Source organism: Rhinolophus sinicus, chromosome 8 (genome assembly GCF_057876585.1).
Source record: "Rhinolophus sinicus isolate RSI-liver-muscle chromosome 8, RSI-T2T, whole genome shotgun sequence".
NCBI classification, from domain to species: Eukaryota; Metazoa; Chordata; class Mammalia; order Chiroptera; family Rhinolophidae; genus Rhinolophus; species Rhinolophus sinicus.
The window spans coordinates 44,765,087-44,782,550 of record NC_142508.1 but is presented as its reverse complement, the minus strand read 5'-3'; the positions used below and the strand labels follow the sequence as shown (position 1 = coordinate 44,782,550).

At 45.5% G+C, this 17,464-nt stretch overlaps 1 protein-coding gene across 10 annotated transcripts in view; it reads left to right on the top strand.

Annotated features, from left to right (window-relative positions):
- RYR1 (ryanodine receptor 1) overlaps positions 1-17,464 on the top strand; it is a 110,200-nt gene that overhangs the window by 70,856 nt on the left and 21,880 nt on the right. For 4 of the 10 annotated variants that reach the window (XM_074314382.2, XM_074314380.2, XM_074314379.2 and 1 more), the window contains 14 exons: positions 26-91; positions 1,253-1,352; positions 1,644-1,723; positions 1,817-1,893; positions 2,477-2,550; positions 3,189-3,206; positions 4,255-4,335; positions 7,757-7,845; positions 7,939-8,067; positions 8,164-8,268; positions 8,705-8,731; positions 10,368-10,397; positions 10,526-10,607; positions 12,619-12,806. In XM_074314382.2, coding sequence (XP_074170483.1) covers positions 26-91; positions 1,253-1,352; positions 1,644-1,723; positions 1,817-1,893; positions 2,477-2,550; positions 3,189-3,206; positions 4,255-4,335; positions 7,757-7,845; positions 7,939-8,067; positions 8,164-8,268; positions 8,705-8,731; positions 10,368-10,397; positions 10,526-10,607; positions 12,619-12,806 — 1,146 coding nt within the window. The remainder of the gene's footprint in view (positions 1-25; positions 92-1,252; positions 1,353-1,643; positions 1,724-1,816; positions 1,894-2,476; positions 2,551-3,188; positions 3,207-4,254; positions 4,336-7,756; positions 7,846-7,938; positions 8,068-8,163; positions 8,269-8,704; positions 8,732-10,367; positions 10,398-10,525; positions 10,608-12,618; positions 12,807-17,464) is intronic. The other 6 variants (XM_074314388.2, XM_074314387.2, XM_074314385.2 and 3 more) reach the window with 3 other exon arrangements.

Sequence of the window (17,464 nt, the reverse complement as noted above, 5' to 3'; positions counted from 1 at the left end):
TCCCTAACTGATGTCCCATCCCCAGAGCTGCCACCTGGAGGAGGGAGGGGAGAACGGCGAAGCTGAAGAAGAAGCTGAGGTCTCTTTCGAGGTAGGTGGGATCAGGAGGTCCTAGAGAACAGGGATGGGTGACCCTCACTCCAGTCATCCCCTTTCGTTCAGCATGTGCTCACCGAGCAAAGCTGGCCCTGCTCTGTGCTGAGTGATATTGGGGACACAGCAGTGACCAAGTCAGTCTATGTATCAAGCAGATACCAATCTCGGTGGTGATGAGGGAAACTGAGGCAGAGTGGTCAGGGTGGGATGGGGGAGGCACAAGCAGGGGGGCTAGAGCTGGGATGCGGGGATACAGGCAGGGGGACTGGGGCTGGGGAAGCCAGAGAAGCTCACGGGGCTATGGAAGAATTTCAGGTAGCACAGGTAAGGTTCCTGACCCAGCCTGGGGGGCAGAGCATCAGGGAGGGTTTCTCACAGGAAAGGGATACAATTTTATCCTTCTGAGCAGAAGGATAAAAGGGGTGTGCCAGTAGAAGTAAAGGAGAAAGGTGTTCCAGGCAGGGGACACAGCATTTGCAGAGGCCAGGCACTGAGAAAGCGCTAGTAAACACACAATTAACCCATTCATTCACCATTAAGACAATCAGCAAGCATTTCCCTAGGTTTCTTAATCTCTTTTATGCCAGGGTTCCTTTTGGCATCTGGTGAAGCTGTTCTCAGAATCATGTTTTTAAATGTATAACATGAATGCATAACAGAGGAAATAAGTATATTAAAATAGTTATCAAAATATTATTTTAAAATGTGATGCAGTAATATCTGTATTTCTATCAAATAAGACCTAATAGTGGGTCCAGCAGCTACTGTACTTGGTAAGTAGTGAGGAATATAAGCAATACTTTGCGATGTCTACAAAAATGTGACATGGAAACCTCTATGATTCTTCTTGGTGACACAACTATGGGTTCACGATTCATGGCCTCATCCATAATGGGAGGAAATGCTACGTTTCAGTTAGAGGGTGGTAAATGTGAAAATAAACCTTTTTTCCTCATTCAAGTTCACAGACTTCCTAGATTTGATCTATTGACCCCTTGGAGGTCTGTGGGCCCAGGTTAAGACTGCACCACGCCCAGCCCTGGGCTAGGTGCAAGGGGCAAATCGCAGACTTCAGTCCCAGGGGATAGAGGAGGCTCACAGTGGAAGGAATGAGAGCTTGGACTCACACAGCCCCGTGTCCCTGGCCCTGCCGCAGGAAAAAGAGATGGAGAAGCAGAGGCTCCTATACCAGCAGGCGCGTCTGCACAACCGGGGCGCTGCGGAGATGGTGCTGCAGATGATCAGTGCCTGCAAAGGTGCTCTCCTTATGCAGCCAGTCCTCCTGCGCGCTCATCCTGTCTTCACTCTCCCCAACCCACCCATTTCCTGTGGTCCCAGCGGCATGCTCTCCCACCCCTGCGTGCCCGTGGTTTGCATGCACACCCTCGCCCTCGCATGTTCCACTTGCCTGGCGATTGCTCACTCATCCTTCAGTCACAATCACCCTTGCCCCCTCCTTCTCTCACATCCCCCGGGATGGCTGTGTTCTGGTGGGTGGAGAATGCTGCTCCCAAACGGAGCAGACTTTTGACCACCTCCCTCTCCAGGAGAGACGGGCGCCATGGTGTCCTCCACCCTGAAGCTGGGCATCTCCATCCTAAATGGGGGCAATGCTGATGTGCAGCAGGTAACAGGAGAAGGGACGAGGGAGGAAGGTGGAGAGGGGCGGGAGGTTCCTGTGTGACCCACCGTTTCCTTTCCCCTCCTGTCCCCTCTGCAGAAAATGCTGGATTATCTGAAGGACAAGAAGGAAGTCGGCTTCTTCCAGAGCATCCAGGCACTAATGCAGACATGCAGGTAGTGAATTTCTTTTGGTGAAGCTGTTTGGTGTGGCTGTGCCCCCACTCTGAGTACCACTTCCGGTTCTAGTTCCACTCTCTTGGTTCCAGGAACAGAGACCCACTAAGACCAGCTCAAATGACAGGGAGTTTATTATAAGAATTCACATGCAACAATAAGGGAGGCAGAATGCCACAGGTGTTAAGAATGAGTTGTATTATGGGTCCAGGAAGCTGGAACCAGAAGGTTGTTGCAAATTCAAGGGGCACCCAGCAGCAGGGAATCCAGGCTCTCTCTCTGATGGCCCCTATTAATGTGACTCTACGACTGTCTACCTTGGGTCTCCTCTTGCTGTTGACTTTCTCTGAAGTCTTTTACTAATTGATGGTTTCTGTATCCTCCTGATTTCAATTTGTACGTATGTCATCCTCGCCCCACATTACTTCATAACTTTCAACTCTCAGTTTCTGCTTCCTCTTGATCTCTGCTCATTCATGCTTTAGTATGGCTCTCCATCTACCACTGTGGGGGACTGAAGGGCCCTGGAAGAGAAGGGCAGAAGCTTCAGCACATCTTCCCGTCTTTCCTTTCTTTCCCTCAGCGTCCTGGATCTCAATGCATTCGAGAGACAGAACAAGGCAGAGGGGCTGGGCATGGTGAATGAGGATGGAACTGGTGAGGCTTTCTTTTGGGTTCCCCTCTCCCTGGGGCATCCCCTTCCTTCAGGATCCACCAGCTCCCCCAACACTGCCCAGAGTTCTCCTCCTCCAAGACAGCCCTTCCCCAAAACCATACCCCTCCCCTGCCCCATGCAGTGGTCCCCAGTCCTGCCCCCCCCATTTCTCCAGGGTCTTCCTCCCTGTGGTCCCCACCCGTGGGTGTCCTTTTTGTCCAGTGTTCTCTCACCTATCACCACAGGGGCCCCACCCTCCACATGCCCCAAGTCTCCGGCCCTGGTTGCTGTTCTCTCATTAATGTCCTTAATCCGGGTTAATCGAATCTCCTCTTTGCCGTGTTGTGATGTGTCTAACCTTTCTGCCCCGATCCTCGCCTCCTGCCTGTCCACCTCTACCTTTCCATCTCTCTTTCTCTTCCTTCTTCTTTTTCCCACTGCTTTTACCGTGATTTCCGACTCTTCTCCTGGCTTCCTTCTGTCTCCTTATCGCTCTTTCTGTGTGGGTTGTTTCTTTCTCCGTGTCTGTCTTCATCCCTGACCGTGTGTCACTGTGTGTGTTGTTCTGTGTCTGTCTCCTTCTGTCTCTCTTTTCCCTCTTTTCTCCTGCTTCCTCCTCCCATCCTGTTGGCTGCCCCAGTCATCAACCGCCAGAACGGTAATTCCCCCCACCCATTCCCCTTGCTATGCTACTCTGCCACCCCGCCCTTCTAACCCCCACCACCCCCTCCACCTGGGGGCTGAGGATCTGGGGCATCCAGGGAGGGAGGAACCCTTCAGTGGGTCAACATGCCCAGTCTTCAGATCAGGGTCCAGAGACCAAGATTCGGGTCCCAGATTAGCCACTAACACCTGGGACTATGAACAAGTCACTTTCCTTCCGTTGGCCTCAGTTTCCCCATATATAAAGTAGAAGCTAGAGAAGGTGGCAAAGACCCCTTTCCAGATGGATGCTCTTGGACTTCCAGACCCAGATTCACAGTCCTCGGGATGGGGTGACCCCCACTCCCCCCTACCCTGCTCTCTGCGCCACAACCCCGGATTGGTCGGGTCTGTGGTTCCCATCCACCAACCAGATTGGTTGCCCCCAGCTTCCACTCTGATTGGTGTGCGGGCGTCCTCTGCTCCTGCTCTGGTTGGCCCATTTCACTGTCTAGTCTCCCCCTCTCTCCTCCCCTGCAGCCATCTATGATTGGCTTCTTTCAGATGCCCTTCTGATTTGCCCATGTTTACACACCAACTCCTCTGCTTCTCCTGGATTGACTGCCTTCAGTGCATCTGAGCCAATAGTCTGGCTTTCAGTCCCATCCCATCCTGCTCTGAGCCTTAGCCTGAAAGTGACCCCAACCCCAACCCTATAATCCATTAACCCCAGGGCCCTGGAGGGGGGCTGAGGGAAATACCAGCTGCTTGAACCTCTGCTGGATCCAGCAGACACTGCTGGACTTCACATAAGTGGTGACATCAGAGTATGTAGAAAGACACTTGGGGCCCCAGCTTTACGTATGACTCAGGGCCCTCAGGTCTCCATCTGCTGATGTCATGGATTCTGAGATCGGGACCCCCTTGTGTCAGTGTCCTTGAAGTGGTGGCTGCTCCTCCCAGTGCCCCTATGCTTTGTGCATGTGTCTGCAGTGTGCATGGGCTATGTGCACGCATGTCCTGTGTCCTGACCTCTTCTGGGCCTGCCCCGCTCTTCCACCCAGGAGAGAAGGTCATGGCAGATGATGAATTCACCCAAGACCTGTTCAGATTCCTGCAATTGCTCTGTGAGGGACATAATAATGGTGAGGAGGAGGGACCAGTGGGGTGGAAAGGAGGCAGAGTTTTGGGGTCAGTCTGGAAGTGTTTCCTGAGTTAATCTCTAGTCCCCTCCTCCCCCTATCAGTGATGGCCTTACCACCCATGATACCATGGTTCTTCATCCTTTACTTTCAGCCAGGGTCAAGCCCAATCCACCCACCTTCCTAAATCTCTCTTGAATTTCTGGAATTTAGCCACTTTCCTTCACTTTCGCTTGCTCTGGCCAGTCCAATTCCCCAAAAGCAATCTGCCAAAAAAACAATGTGGCCAAAAATCAATTTGCCCAAACGTTCAATTAGCCACATGCCATTTTTCCACAGGCATTTTGAAAGTGAGTAAACGTGGTGGATTTCTATACTTTAGGTCTGTAGAGGGGGAAAAACTCACACGGCATTTTTTAATGAACCTATTAGAATCACATTAATTATGCTTATAAAATACTTTGCCAGGAGGAAGGACTACAGATTCTTTCCTTGCTTAAACAAGAGTTTTCACAACATTTGTTCTGGTGCAGGCAATTTAACCAGATTAACACGGCAAGTTAATTAAACAACATTGTTGGTGAGAAAATATAACCCCGTATGGCACACATAGCTTACAAAATTGAAGGGAAAGCCCAAACTCTGTCCAACAAATATTTTATCCAATGCTGTTTCAGTGTCAAGGTTGTGGTTGTAATGCTTAGCAGGTGATTATGAAACCAGACTGCCCAGAAATTAGCCTTCATGAGAAGAATGGGAATAATGATAAATTTAACTTCCATAGAAGCTTCACCCTACTTGGCTTGTGTTCTGTAAGGTAACTGATTTGTAATTACCTCAAATCTCCACTCTTTTCAACAAAGGATAAAGCATAATCTTATTGCTTTACTTTCTCAAAAGCTAATGTCCACGACTAGTTTTTCTTCAAGGTTTATTAAATACCTTTGTGCCTCGTGACTAGAGTTTCCTTTCTTGCATTTTAACTAAGGTGGAATCAGACTTTGGGTTTAACATGAATTTTATAACGTGGGTCTATGACTTTTTGGAAATGAGAACATTCTTATAGGAGGGATTTTACCCAACAAATTTGCAATCCAGTCCTCTGCCTAAATTCGTGGATTCATGAACCTGCCCAATCAAATAAATATTTAAAATATCTTTCAAATCTCAGATGCCTTGCATGTCTTGAGTATTCAAAGACAGAAGGTTGGTCTCTTTTTGTTTGCCCATGTCTGTGACAGTGTTCTCAATTAAGAGTTCTTTACAAGAGTGGGGAGCTAACCATTTAGGGATATAGTCCAATTTAAATGAACACAAAGGAGTTAGAAAACAGAGTTGATGAGAAAACCTGTACATTTGCTTATAAAATCTGGACTATTTGAAGAGACTATTTGTTTATAATGTGAAACCAGGCAAAATGGACATTCTGCCTGATACAGTGATTGTGAAGTGGCTATAGGAAAGTCAGAAGTAACACTTTGGGGGAAAAATACCTTTCAAGGGCCATTAAAGCCACCTGTGCAACATGACATTGCTATAAACATTAAAAAGACCACTAATGCCCGTGTTTTTTGCCTTGATAATGTGATGAATTGGTCATTTGGCAAATGGGTATACAGAGGTGGTTCTCAAACTTAAGTGTGCCTAAGAATGACCTGGAGGCTTTGTTAAAATACAGACTTCTAGGACTCACCCCAGAATTTCTAATTTAGTAGTTCTGGGGTGGAGCCCAGGAACGTGAATTTCTAACAGGGTCCCAGGAGATGCTGAGGCTGCTGGTCTGGGGCCACACTTGGAGAATCACCACTCCTAAGTGCAGCTCTTAACCTCAGCACTCTCTTTAAGGCCATTTAAGAAGAGCTAACATTCATTGAGCACTTAGATACCAGGTGCTGTCCTATACCTTTATGTATGCTAAAGCATTAAAACCTCACAACAGCTCTATAGAGTCTACTGTGACGACCACATTGATATATGGAGAAACAGGCAAATCTGTGCCACATAGAGAGGTTCAATAACTTGCCTGATCAGAGCTGGGAATTCACACAGCCAACTCCTACTTACCTTTCAGGTCTCAGCTCAGAGGCCCCCTCCTCCAGGGAGCCTTCTCTGACCACCGAGGCTGGGTCAGGCATCTCCACTGGCTCCTCCAGCGCCCTGGGTTCTTCCCACCATAACCCTGATCATTCTGCCCAGTATTCCCCACCACCACCCCTGCCACCCATGAACAGTGTTTTTTTTATTATTATTCCCAAACTTCTCAACCACACACTGAAGTAGAGAGTGGTCTACTAAACCACCAAATACCCAGCACTCAGCTCTAGCAGTTACCAGCTTTCTGCCATAGAACAATGTTTTTCACATAATGGGAACCAACTCACCAAAAGGGTTATGAATCAATTTATCGAAGAGGTTCTCATCCTAATGGCATATTAGACTGCCTGGGGAGCTTTAAGATACTAAAGCCTAGGTTTCCCCCCCCCCCCCCCGCCGCATATGCTAATTTAATTGGTCTGGGGTGGGGCCTGAGCATTGGGATTTTTTTAAAAGCCTCCAGATAATTCTAATGTGCAACCAAGGTTGAGGACTACAGATTTAGTGGGTTGAGATCAGAATCCTTATAGTTAACTAGACTAGTACAGAACAGAAAATACCAGAATGCATGGCACATAGTAAGGGTATGTGAAACTTCTGCTTCAGGTGTATGTGAATTTAACTTCAGATTAAACATGTGTACTGGATCTCAATGTAAAATGGATTTCCCACTGTAGGTTGCAGTTAGAAAAAACTGAAAAATTACGATACGAAAATAGGAACTTCACAAGGGCAAGGATTTTACTGTTTTCTTTTACTGCTGTATCCCTAGGTCCTAGAACAGTGCCTGGCACATAGTAAATGCTCAATAAATTTATAGTACCAAAGAGTAAGTGGCCAATCTTTATCTCCCATTAACATATAGTGTATGCTTAATAATTATATATTGAATAAATGAACAAATAAATGGCAAATGCTTATCTCCTCTGACTTTTGGAAAGCACTCAATAAATATCTGTATATAGAAGGCATTCAATAGAAATTTGGGAAAGAAATGGAGGACTAAATCTCCGTTTCCCCCTGCTACATTGTAGGTGTTCAAGAAACACATTTTGGGGGAAAAATTAATGACTAAATGATTGACCTTCCACCACATCTGGCATATAGTAGGCCCACAATAAATATTTATCACATAAATGAATGATCCCCCATCTTCTTCTGACACACAGTAGGAACTTGACAGAGTTATTAAATAAATTAATGATTATATGCCTTCTGGCATACAATAGGCACTTTATTTAAACCTACATAAATGAATAAATAACTCATTGTCCACCTCCCCTAGCACATAGTAGATTCTCAATGAATGAATGACTTTTCATCTCTCCAGATTTCCAGAACTACCTACGGACACAGACAGGGAACACGACCACTATTAATATCATCATCTGCACAGTGGACTACCTCCTGCGGCTGCAGGTGAGGAAGCGCGGCCGTCCAGGTGTGACCTGGGTCGGGGGCTGGGGGGCCCTCGTTGGCCCGGCACCCCCTCACACCCTGTCCGCCCACCAGGAGTCCATCAGCGACTTCTACTGGTACTACTCCGGCAAGGATGTCATTGAGGAGCAGGGCAAGAGGAACTTTTCCAAGGCCATGTCCGTGGCTAAACAGGTGTTCAACAGCCTCACAGAGTATATTCAGGTAGGGCCCGCCGGCTGGGGCAGGGAGGGGCAGTCCCGCATCCCATACCCCGCCTGGCGCTCACGCAGCCCTCTGCCCCCACCCTCACCCGCCCAGGGCCCCTGCACCGGGAACCAGCAGAGCCTGGCGCACAGCCGCCTCTGGGACGCCGTGGTGGGATTCCTGCACGTGTTTGCCCACATGATGATGAAGCTCGCTCAGGTTCGGGCCCCTCTGTTCTTCATCCACCTGTTTCCGGGCACCTCCAACTGCCCGTTTCCAAGTCCTGCCCCATCGGTCAGTTTCTCATCCAAGGGCTCCCGGCATGTTCCAGACTGGTTCCCTCCCCGTGGCCTAATCCATCTTCCTTCTGGATTGGCTCTCTGCATGACCCCGCCTCCTCCTCTGCCACCACCAATCGGCTGGTTTCCCATCCACACTTCTATTGGCCTGACCTTTGGGCCCCGCCCCCTCTGGCCTAGGAACTCCTCTATGATTGGTTGGTGTTCTTTTTTCTCTGATGTGGTCATCTCAGATTCGGACAGCCTTGGGGATAGGACACCCGCAGGCTTCTAGATCAGGGCTTGGGGCTGATGACGCTTTTGGGGCTAGGGCTTGGGGCTGATGACGTTTTGCTTCTTTATTCTGCTTGCGGCAGATGACGCCCATCTCGGTCATCCATGATGTAAGGTCCCTGTCGAGCCCCATCTCCCATTTCTAGAATCTTCGTGCTCCCCTTTCCCCACCACCCCGACCCCTTTGCAACCTTGTCAATGTTTCATGAATACCTATCTTATCCATTTGCTCTGCTTCTGTCTGGTTAACATATTCAAGGCTGCCACATACATTGCACCAGGGCTAACCATCTGAAGGCGCATCATCCACATCCCAGACATCATACCACGTATATTGTTTGTATTACAAAAGTTTTCCAGCAGGTGGCAGTATTCTGTACATTTATTATAATTTCCCAACTGGAAGCTTTCTTTTTCTAATTTACTCAAAGATGCTGCAGTGGCTGGCAGAAACCCTGTCCAGTGTCATCTGAGTTTTTGAAAGGAGTTGAATTTAGGAATGCAGTTCCTCAGTATCAGTGCAGTTGAAGTCAGGCTGTTGGTGTAATCTTAAAATTCTAAACATTTTGAGTTCCAAACCCTACAGTGTTAATTCATCAGCCATTATCTAGGGTCAGTTTGCAAAGGCTAGAAATCCCATGCAAAATGGTAACTTACAGGGGGGAAAAAAGAATTTATCAGTTCACATCACAGGTCCAGGTCCCAGAGTGATGTCAGCAGAAATGTCTGACTCCTGTCTGGCTTCATTCTCAAGCAGGCTTTCCCCAGGGTTGAGAAAATGGTGCCCTAGGCTTCCATACACCCCATTAATAGCTCCAGAGAGAAAACCCTTGTTTCCCCGGGAGCTCCAGGAAAACAACTGCAATTTTCACTGATTGGGTTATTGGGTCACATGCCCATCCTTGAACCAATCACTGTGGCAAAGAGAAAGAAAACTCTGGTTGGCCAGACCTGGTCTTACATCCACCCCTAGAACCAGGAAGATGGGTTTAGCTCCACATCTTATAAAAGTGGATTTAAGAGAAGCAAGAGCTGGATCCTGGCAGGTACACACCACAGGTCGTCATTCATCTTAGGATCTTGAGATCCTGGAATGTTGGAATCAGAATGCAGAGCTTTGAAGCTGTGGAAATGTGTTAGGATTAGACTCAGCAACCCTCGAACTAGCATTGGGGTAGAGAAGCCTTACATCCCATTGCTCTGCTATCCTTCCCCCTCCTCCATTTTATTAGGTATAATCATATGCAATTACCATTTTGTGGTCAAAATGGTTAAATATTGGCAATTTTATGTAGTTCAACCTAATACAAATAGGGGCTATGAAGTAGAACTTGGACCATGCTAGAAGTTTCTGTGGGTCTTACATGAGGCATTGTGACAGGAGAGGCAGTGTGTTCCCACATTCTTCCCAAATGGCTTACTGGAAAGCACATGACGGTGTCCTCTAACCTTCTTCCTAAATCCAGAGTCCCACTTTTTCCATCACATATTCATTTAACAAATAAGTGTCAAGCACTCATAGACCAGACACAGTACTGAGCTCTCATCCCCTCCCAGATCTGTGTCTCTGACCCCAGTATTTGTCTGTGTCTGCTCCAAGCATCTGCTCTCTGAACACCATACTCTTCCCAGCCTTCCTTGTCTGCCAGCCCTTCCCCCTACACATCATCTATTGGGCCTGCTTCCCCTGAAAAGCCTACCCCACCCCCACACTCTTGTCTCTCTGTCCCTTCCCCTGCTTCTGAGGAACATGTCTGGACTCGGGTCCCCTCGGAGGTAAGAGGGGAGAAAAAAAGGGGTCTTAGGCCCTGCTGGGTGGGTGAGGAGGGGCAGAAGCAGCTGGAGGTGGGGGAGGCATCTCTGCAGAGACCAGCCCTCACATAGCTGGGATGTGGGGTCTCTAGGACTCGAGCCAGATCGAGCTGTTGAAGGAGCTGCTGGATCTACAGAAGGACATGGTGGTGATGTTGCTGTCACTACTAGAAGGTAAACACCCGGTGGGGGGAAGCGTGGGGTACAAAGGTGCAGACAAGCCTGAGAATGGCCCTCTGAGACCCAGGAGACCCTAACCTTCAACCCCATCTGACATCATGTCAGGGTCAATGGGTTGATGTACAAGTCACATTAACCAGCTCAACAGACACTTAGTGAGCACTTATTATGTGTCAGGCCCTGGCTGTACATGTAATAGTTTATTGAATCCCCAGAGAAATCTTAATAAGATGGGTGGGCTGGACACTTTTTAGAATTTATGTACTTAATAGTGATTTATTTATTTGCTAATGTATCAGTTAGCTTTTGCTGTCTAACAAGTATCCCCACAACTTAGTGACTTAACATGTTGCTTACGGATCACGAGAATCTTCGTTTTTTTCTGAGCCATGCGTTAAGGACGGATAACGAGAATTCTCATTTTTACTGTTGACTCTTTTTACTTTGCATATTTTATTGAATTATTTGTAGAATAATTATTTATAGAATAATTTACTTGTAGAATCTATTATTTATAGAAAAATAATAAATGACATAGAAGCATTTACGCTTTAAAGAGAAGAGTGCATTTTAAAGTAGTTTCTTTTAAAAACCTGCCGGAACAGAGGGGTGTGAGGGATTTAAATCCCGCCGTACGCAACGTGTTAAAACAACCATAATTTATTACTACTAATAAAACAATTTAACTTGTAGGCAGATGTTTTTCTTATTGAGGTTCATAAAGAGTGTCCTCATTCTTTTGTTTGGCGGCATAGTACTCCATTGTGTGGGTTACAGTGATTCGTTTAAATGCAACCCTATTGATAGACATTCAAGTTTTAAAAAAGATTTGCTATTACAATGTTGTAATGATTAATTCTCCTATCGTGTTTCAGTTTTTTTGTAACTAGTCATTATCTTTTTTAAAAATCAGAAGAAGGTTCCCTTTAAATATCAGATTTCCAGCTTTTCTTGAAAAATTAAAAGATTTGGTGACTCTGGGCCCATGTTCGCACATGGCAAAAATCAGCTGGACTGGGGAGCATTTTCTCAATCCGTTGAGATTTCACTTCCCAGCAATTGTCGTCAGTTTGGCTCAAATAAACTCTTACAAGCTTTCTCTTTAAAAAAAAATCAGCTGGACTGAGTTAAATAGCTGAATTATATCAGTGTTAAATCACCTGATTTTGATGATTGCACTAGAATTATATAAGAGAATGTTCTGTCTTTTAGGACATATGCCCTGAAATGTTTAGGGGTAAAAAGGCCTTATGCCTGCAGCTTGCTCTCAAATGGTTCAGGGAAAGGCTAGAGAGAGAGAGAATTATAAAGCAATGTAGCAAAGTGTAAACAGTTGGTGAATCTGGAATATATAAGGGATCCCTTGCACAATTTTTGCAACTTGCATGTAAATTTGAAATCATACTAAAATTGAAAGGTACAAAAAGAAGCTAGAGCCAGTTTGCTACAGTCTCTACCTCTCTCTGCTGCGTACCTTTGGCTTGCTCACTCATCTATGGACCTATTTGGCCTCTGTGGGCTAGTGGAAGGCTTAGGTGTGTGAGCTCTGAGGTCATGCATCCGTGGGTTCAAATCCTCCTCACCCCCTTACTGGCTATGTAACCCTGAGTGTGTGACTTTCTCTGAGTCTCAGTTTCCTCATCTGTAAAAAAGGAGAGGCGCACACCTCCCTTACAAGGATGAGATCATGCTAGCACCGGACTTGGCATGGCATCTGTCACCTGCCATTAGCTTTTGCCATTGTTATCTTTACTGGTGACTCCTCCAGCTCTCAGGGGTGGTGAACAAAGACAGGATCAGCCAGGTTGGCACATGATGCTGATACAGATCAAGAAGTGACCGGTGCCCTTTGAGGGGAGGCTTGGGAGCTGGCTGGGGAGACTTCCACCAGCACAGCCAATCTTGGAGAGCCATGGGTGGCTCCTGAGCTGGAGAGGGAGGCAAGCCATGGGGCTCCGGAAAGGAGGCTCTGCCAGGCTCTGCACTGACCTGGGGCTGCCCACAGGGAACGTGGTGAATGGCATGATTGCCCGGCAGATGGTAGACATGCTGGTGGAATCTTCCTCCAACGTGGAGATGATCCTCAAGTTCTTCGACATGTTCCTGAAACTCAAGGACATCGTGGGCTCGGAGGCCTTCCAGGACTACGTCACCGATCCCCGTGGCCTCATCTCCAAAAAGGACTTCCAGAAGGTGGGTGCTGGGAGGTGGATGGGGAGGGGAAGTGCCAAGTGCCAGTTATACCCCTCCTGGATGCCTGCCTTGGGCAAGAGACTTCTCTGGGAGCCTCAGTTTCTTTATCTGTGAAATGGGATAAAACAGTCCTCGGGGTTGTTTTGAAGATGAAATGCATTAACACAAAGGAGAACCATTATTTCAACTATAACCATTCATAGGTATAATATTATCATTATTGTAAATTGAGATCAGTGATTTAGTTGATAAACATCTACTGGGTTTCTCCGCTGTGTTGGGCCCTGTCGTGGTACCATGGACATAGCAATGGCAGAGACACACATAGCCCTGCCTTCACGAGGCTTATAGTCTAATGGCAGAGGCAGTCACTAATGACCACGGCAGGTCTAAACAGTGAGGCCGCTAGAAGGGAAATGCAGAAGCAGCTGTATCCAGGAGCCCACTCATCTGCCTCTGTTAACCCTACACCCCAGCTCTACCCTCTCTCCCTATGTAACTCCAGGGAAGTCACTCATTTGCTCTGAGCTTCAGTGTCCTCCCCTGTGAAACGAGGCTAGGATAATAACACTCACTGTCTCACAGGACCGCTGGGAGGGTAGATAGTGCCTGGAACACAGGAACACTCAAGAGATATTAGCTACTATTTTTACAGACATACCTTGGAGATATTGCAGGTTTGGTTCCAGAATACCACAGTGAAGTGAATCATCACAATAAAGCAAGTCACATACATTTTTTTTGGTTTCCCAGTGCATATAAAAGTTATGTTTACATTGTACTGTCATCAATCAAGTGTGCAATAGCATTCAAAATCAATGTACATACCTTATTTTTAAAATATTTTATTGCTAAAAATAGCTAACCACCATCTGAGCTTTCAGCAAGTCAGAATCTTTTTGCTGTGGAGTCTTACCTTCAGTTTGTAAAAATCACAGTATCTGGGAAGCGCAATAAAGCAAGATTCGCCTGTGCTATTGTTACTGCCAGATTGTTTCCATCCATCACCATTTGTGAACTTTTTTTAAAAAATATCTCCTTTGAAGTTGTAATTTCAAAGGAGTTATTTCAAAGGACGTTTAAAGAAATATCAACCAATTGCAATGAGTGGGCCTTGTTTGGATCCTGGTTCAAATAAGTTGCAAAAAATTATATGTGATATTTATGAGATTTGAAACACCGACTACATACTTAATGATTGAAATAACTGCAGATATTTTTATTTTGTTTTTGCTTAAAAGTGATAATGGCCTTGTGGCTTATAAGAAGTTGCAAGAATAGTAAACAGAATTTCTGAATATCCTTCACCTAGATTGCCCAAATATTAACTTTTTACCATATTTGCTCCATCATGATTCCCTTTTACCTCTAAATACTTCAATGTGTAGCTCTTGAGAATACATTGATTCTCTATATAACCACAGAATAGTTATGCGAACTGGGAAATTAACACTGCTATAATGCTGCTATCTAGAGAGCTTATTCAATTTTCATTCACTGAAGATGTATTTCTTCCCAGTCAAGGATCCAATCCAAAATCAGGGATTGTATTTAGACATCCCGTCTCTTTAGCTTCCTTCAATCCGGAACCCTTTTTTGATGTCTTTGTCTTTCATGAGCTTGACATTTTTAAAGAACAGAGGCCAGTTGTTTTCTAGAATGCCCCTCAATGTGGGTTAGTCTGAGTTTTCATCATGATTCAATTCAGGGCATACATCTTTGGCAGGGATATCTATCATAGATGTGTTGTGTCCTCAGTGCATCGTATCAGGAGGCACGCGATGTTGGTTCTTCCCATTACTGTTGGTGTTAGCTTGGCTCACTTGGTTAAGGTGGTGTTTACCAGGGTCTCATTGTAAAGATACTGTCATTCCCTTTAATATTTTGTGAGAAAGGACTGAGAGAGGGCAGACAGCTCTTGGGAGGAGTGGCTGAGAGGGGGGTGGGGAGAGATGCAGGGAGGCTCCAAAGATAACTGGGAGGCTTGGGGCGTTTTATTTTCAACTCAGGAGACCCTTTGTGACTATGTAAATATCTTGCTCGCCCTCTGGGGTTGGCATCCATTGACGATTCTTGCCTGGAACATTAGTGCTATGGTAGCTGACAAACGGTAGTTTTCCAATTTCACCATACCCTTTTCCTTTATTAGGTACCATTTTACTGTAAGGAAGAGTTTTTTTTCCCTTCTCTTCCATTTATTTACTTATTAACTAACGAATATCAGCGTAGGTTCATGGCTTCTGCTTTTATTCTAGGGGTCGCAATCGCTACTGTTCATCAGCATTTAAATAAGCTCAGGGTCTCAGGGGTTAAAAATAAAATGCCTCATGCCTCCCAGTTGTCCTTGGAACCTCTCTGCTCTCTCCCTCCCTCTCAGCCACTCCTCCCAAGAGGAGTGCCCTCTCTCACTCCTTTCTCACCTCCCACTCCTGCCCTGATTTAGGGCTTGCTAGCTTCTGTCCCTGTCACTCTCCTGAAATTATTTCAAGATCATCAGTGACCTCTTCACCCCTGAATCTTTCCTCTGACTTGTCATCTTGGCAGCATTTGCCACCATCTACCTGCCCCCAGCAATGCCTGCTTCCCTGGGACCCCCACCTTCCCTGCCACTTCCCCGAAGCCTCTTAAACAGCAGTCCCTGAGCCCTCTACCTTCAGAAAGAAGAATAATATTTACCATGTTCTCACTCTGTGCTAGGTCCTATGTGTAAATGGATTACAGTTGACCTTTGAACAACACGGGATTGAACTGCGCAGGCCCACTTATAAATGGATTTTTTTTTTCAATAAATACAGTTAGCCCTTCATATCCCTGGGTTTTGCATCTACAGATTCAACCAACTGTGGATTGAAAATAGTATTTCCAATCTGCAGATGGCCAAGTGTGTGCATCGTTCTTCACCATTTTATATCAGGGACTTGAGCATTTGAGGATTTGGGTATGTGTGGGGGTCCTGGAACCAATTCCCCGTGGGTACCAAGGGATGACTAAAGTTTTCAGGGAGTCGAAAGTTATAGTCAGATTTTCAACTGTGCAGGGGGTCAGTGCCCTTAACCCCTGTGTTTTCCAAGGGTCAACTGTAGTTCATTCAACCCGTATAGCAACCTTATGTGGTAAGGACTATTTTTTTACTATATTACAGAAGTGGAAACTGAGGCACAGGGTATGAAGTGATGTGCTTAAGGTCACATAGCTAATAAGTGACAAAGCTGGGATTAGAACTCAGGCAGTCCGGCTCCAGAGTACACTGCCTCTGGATTCATCCATTTATCTAGCCCAGTAAACAGTCAGTGAGCCCTCCTGGGTGCCAGGCCCTGGCTGGGAGTCCCAGGCCTACTCTCAAGACCAGTAGATTTAGGGAGAGGGTCTCAGTGAGGGCCGCAAGAGAACGGAAAAGCACTATGCTGGAGCTAACGTGCACCTCATTCATAATTTTAAAATGATTCTATTCAGCAAAGAACAAAATCAACAGTATGAAAAAGCCACCAATAGAATGGGAGAAAACATTTGCAAACTACATATCTGATGTTGGGTGAATATCCAAAATATACAAGATATTCACACAACTCAAAAACAATAAAACCAATAACCCAATTTAAAAATGGGCAAAATACCTGACTAGACATTTTCCCAAAGACATACAGGTGGGCAACAGGTACATGAAAAGATGCTCAGCATCACTCATTGTCAGGGAAATGCAAATCAAAACCACAATGAGATGTCACCTCACACCTGTTAGGATGGCTGGTATGAAAAAGACAAGAGATAAGTGTTGGTGAGGATGTGGAGAAAAGGAAAACTTTGTCCATGTTGGTTGACTGTAAATCGGTACAGCCACTGTGGAAAACAGTATGGAGGTGCCTCAAGAAATTAAAAATACAAAAAAAAAAAAAAATTAAGAATACAAATATATGGTGATGGAAGGAGAACTGACTCTGGGTGGTGAACACACAATGGGATTTATAGATGATGTAATACAGAATTGTACACCTGAAATCTATGTAATTTCACTAACAGTTGTCACCCCCAATAAATTTAAAAGAAAAAAAAAGAAAAGAAATTAAAAAATAGAACTAGTATATAACCCAGCAATTCCACTTTTGGATATTTATCCAAAGGAAATGAAACCATTATCTCAAAGAGATATCTAAACTCCCATGTTCATTGCAGCATTACTCACAATAGTCAAGATTGGGAAACAACCTAAGTGTCAATAGATAAGTGGATAAAGAACAGGTGGTACATACGTGTGTGTATGTGCACGTGTGTGTATATGTGTATAAAATGGAATATTATTCAGCCTTTGAAAAAAGGAAATCCTGTCATTTGCAGCAACACAAATGAACCTGGAGAGCATTCTGCTAAGTGAAATCAGCCAGTTAGAGAAAGACAAATACCTCGTGGTATCACTTACATGTGGAATCTAAAAAAAAGTCAAATTATAGGAACAGAAAGTAGAAAAGTGAGTGGTTTCCAGAGGCTGGAGGTGGCGTGCAGGGACAGGGAATAGGGAGAGGTTGCTAAAAGGGTACAGGCTTTAAGTAACAAGAAGAATTTTTAAAAAATAGGTAAAGATCTATCCCGACTGTTCAGAGCTTCACAAATCACAAGGTTTAATGGCATGTATACATTTTTGTAGCTCATTGTCTCTATTTTAC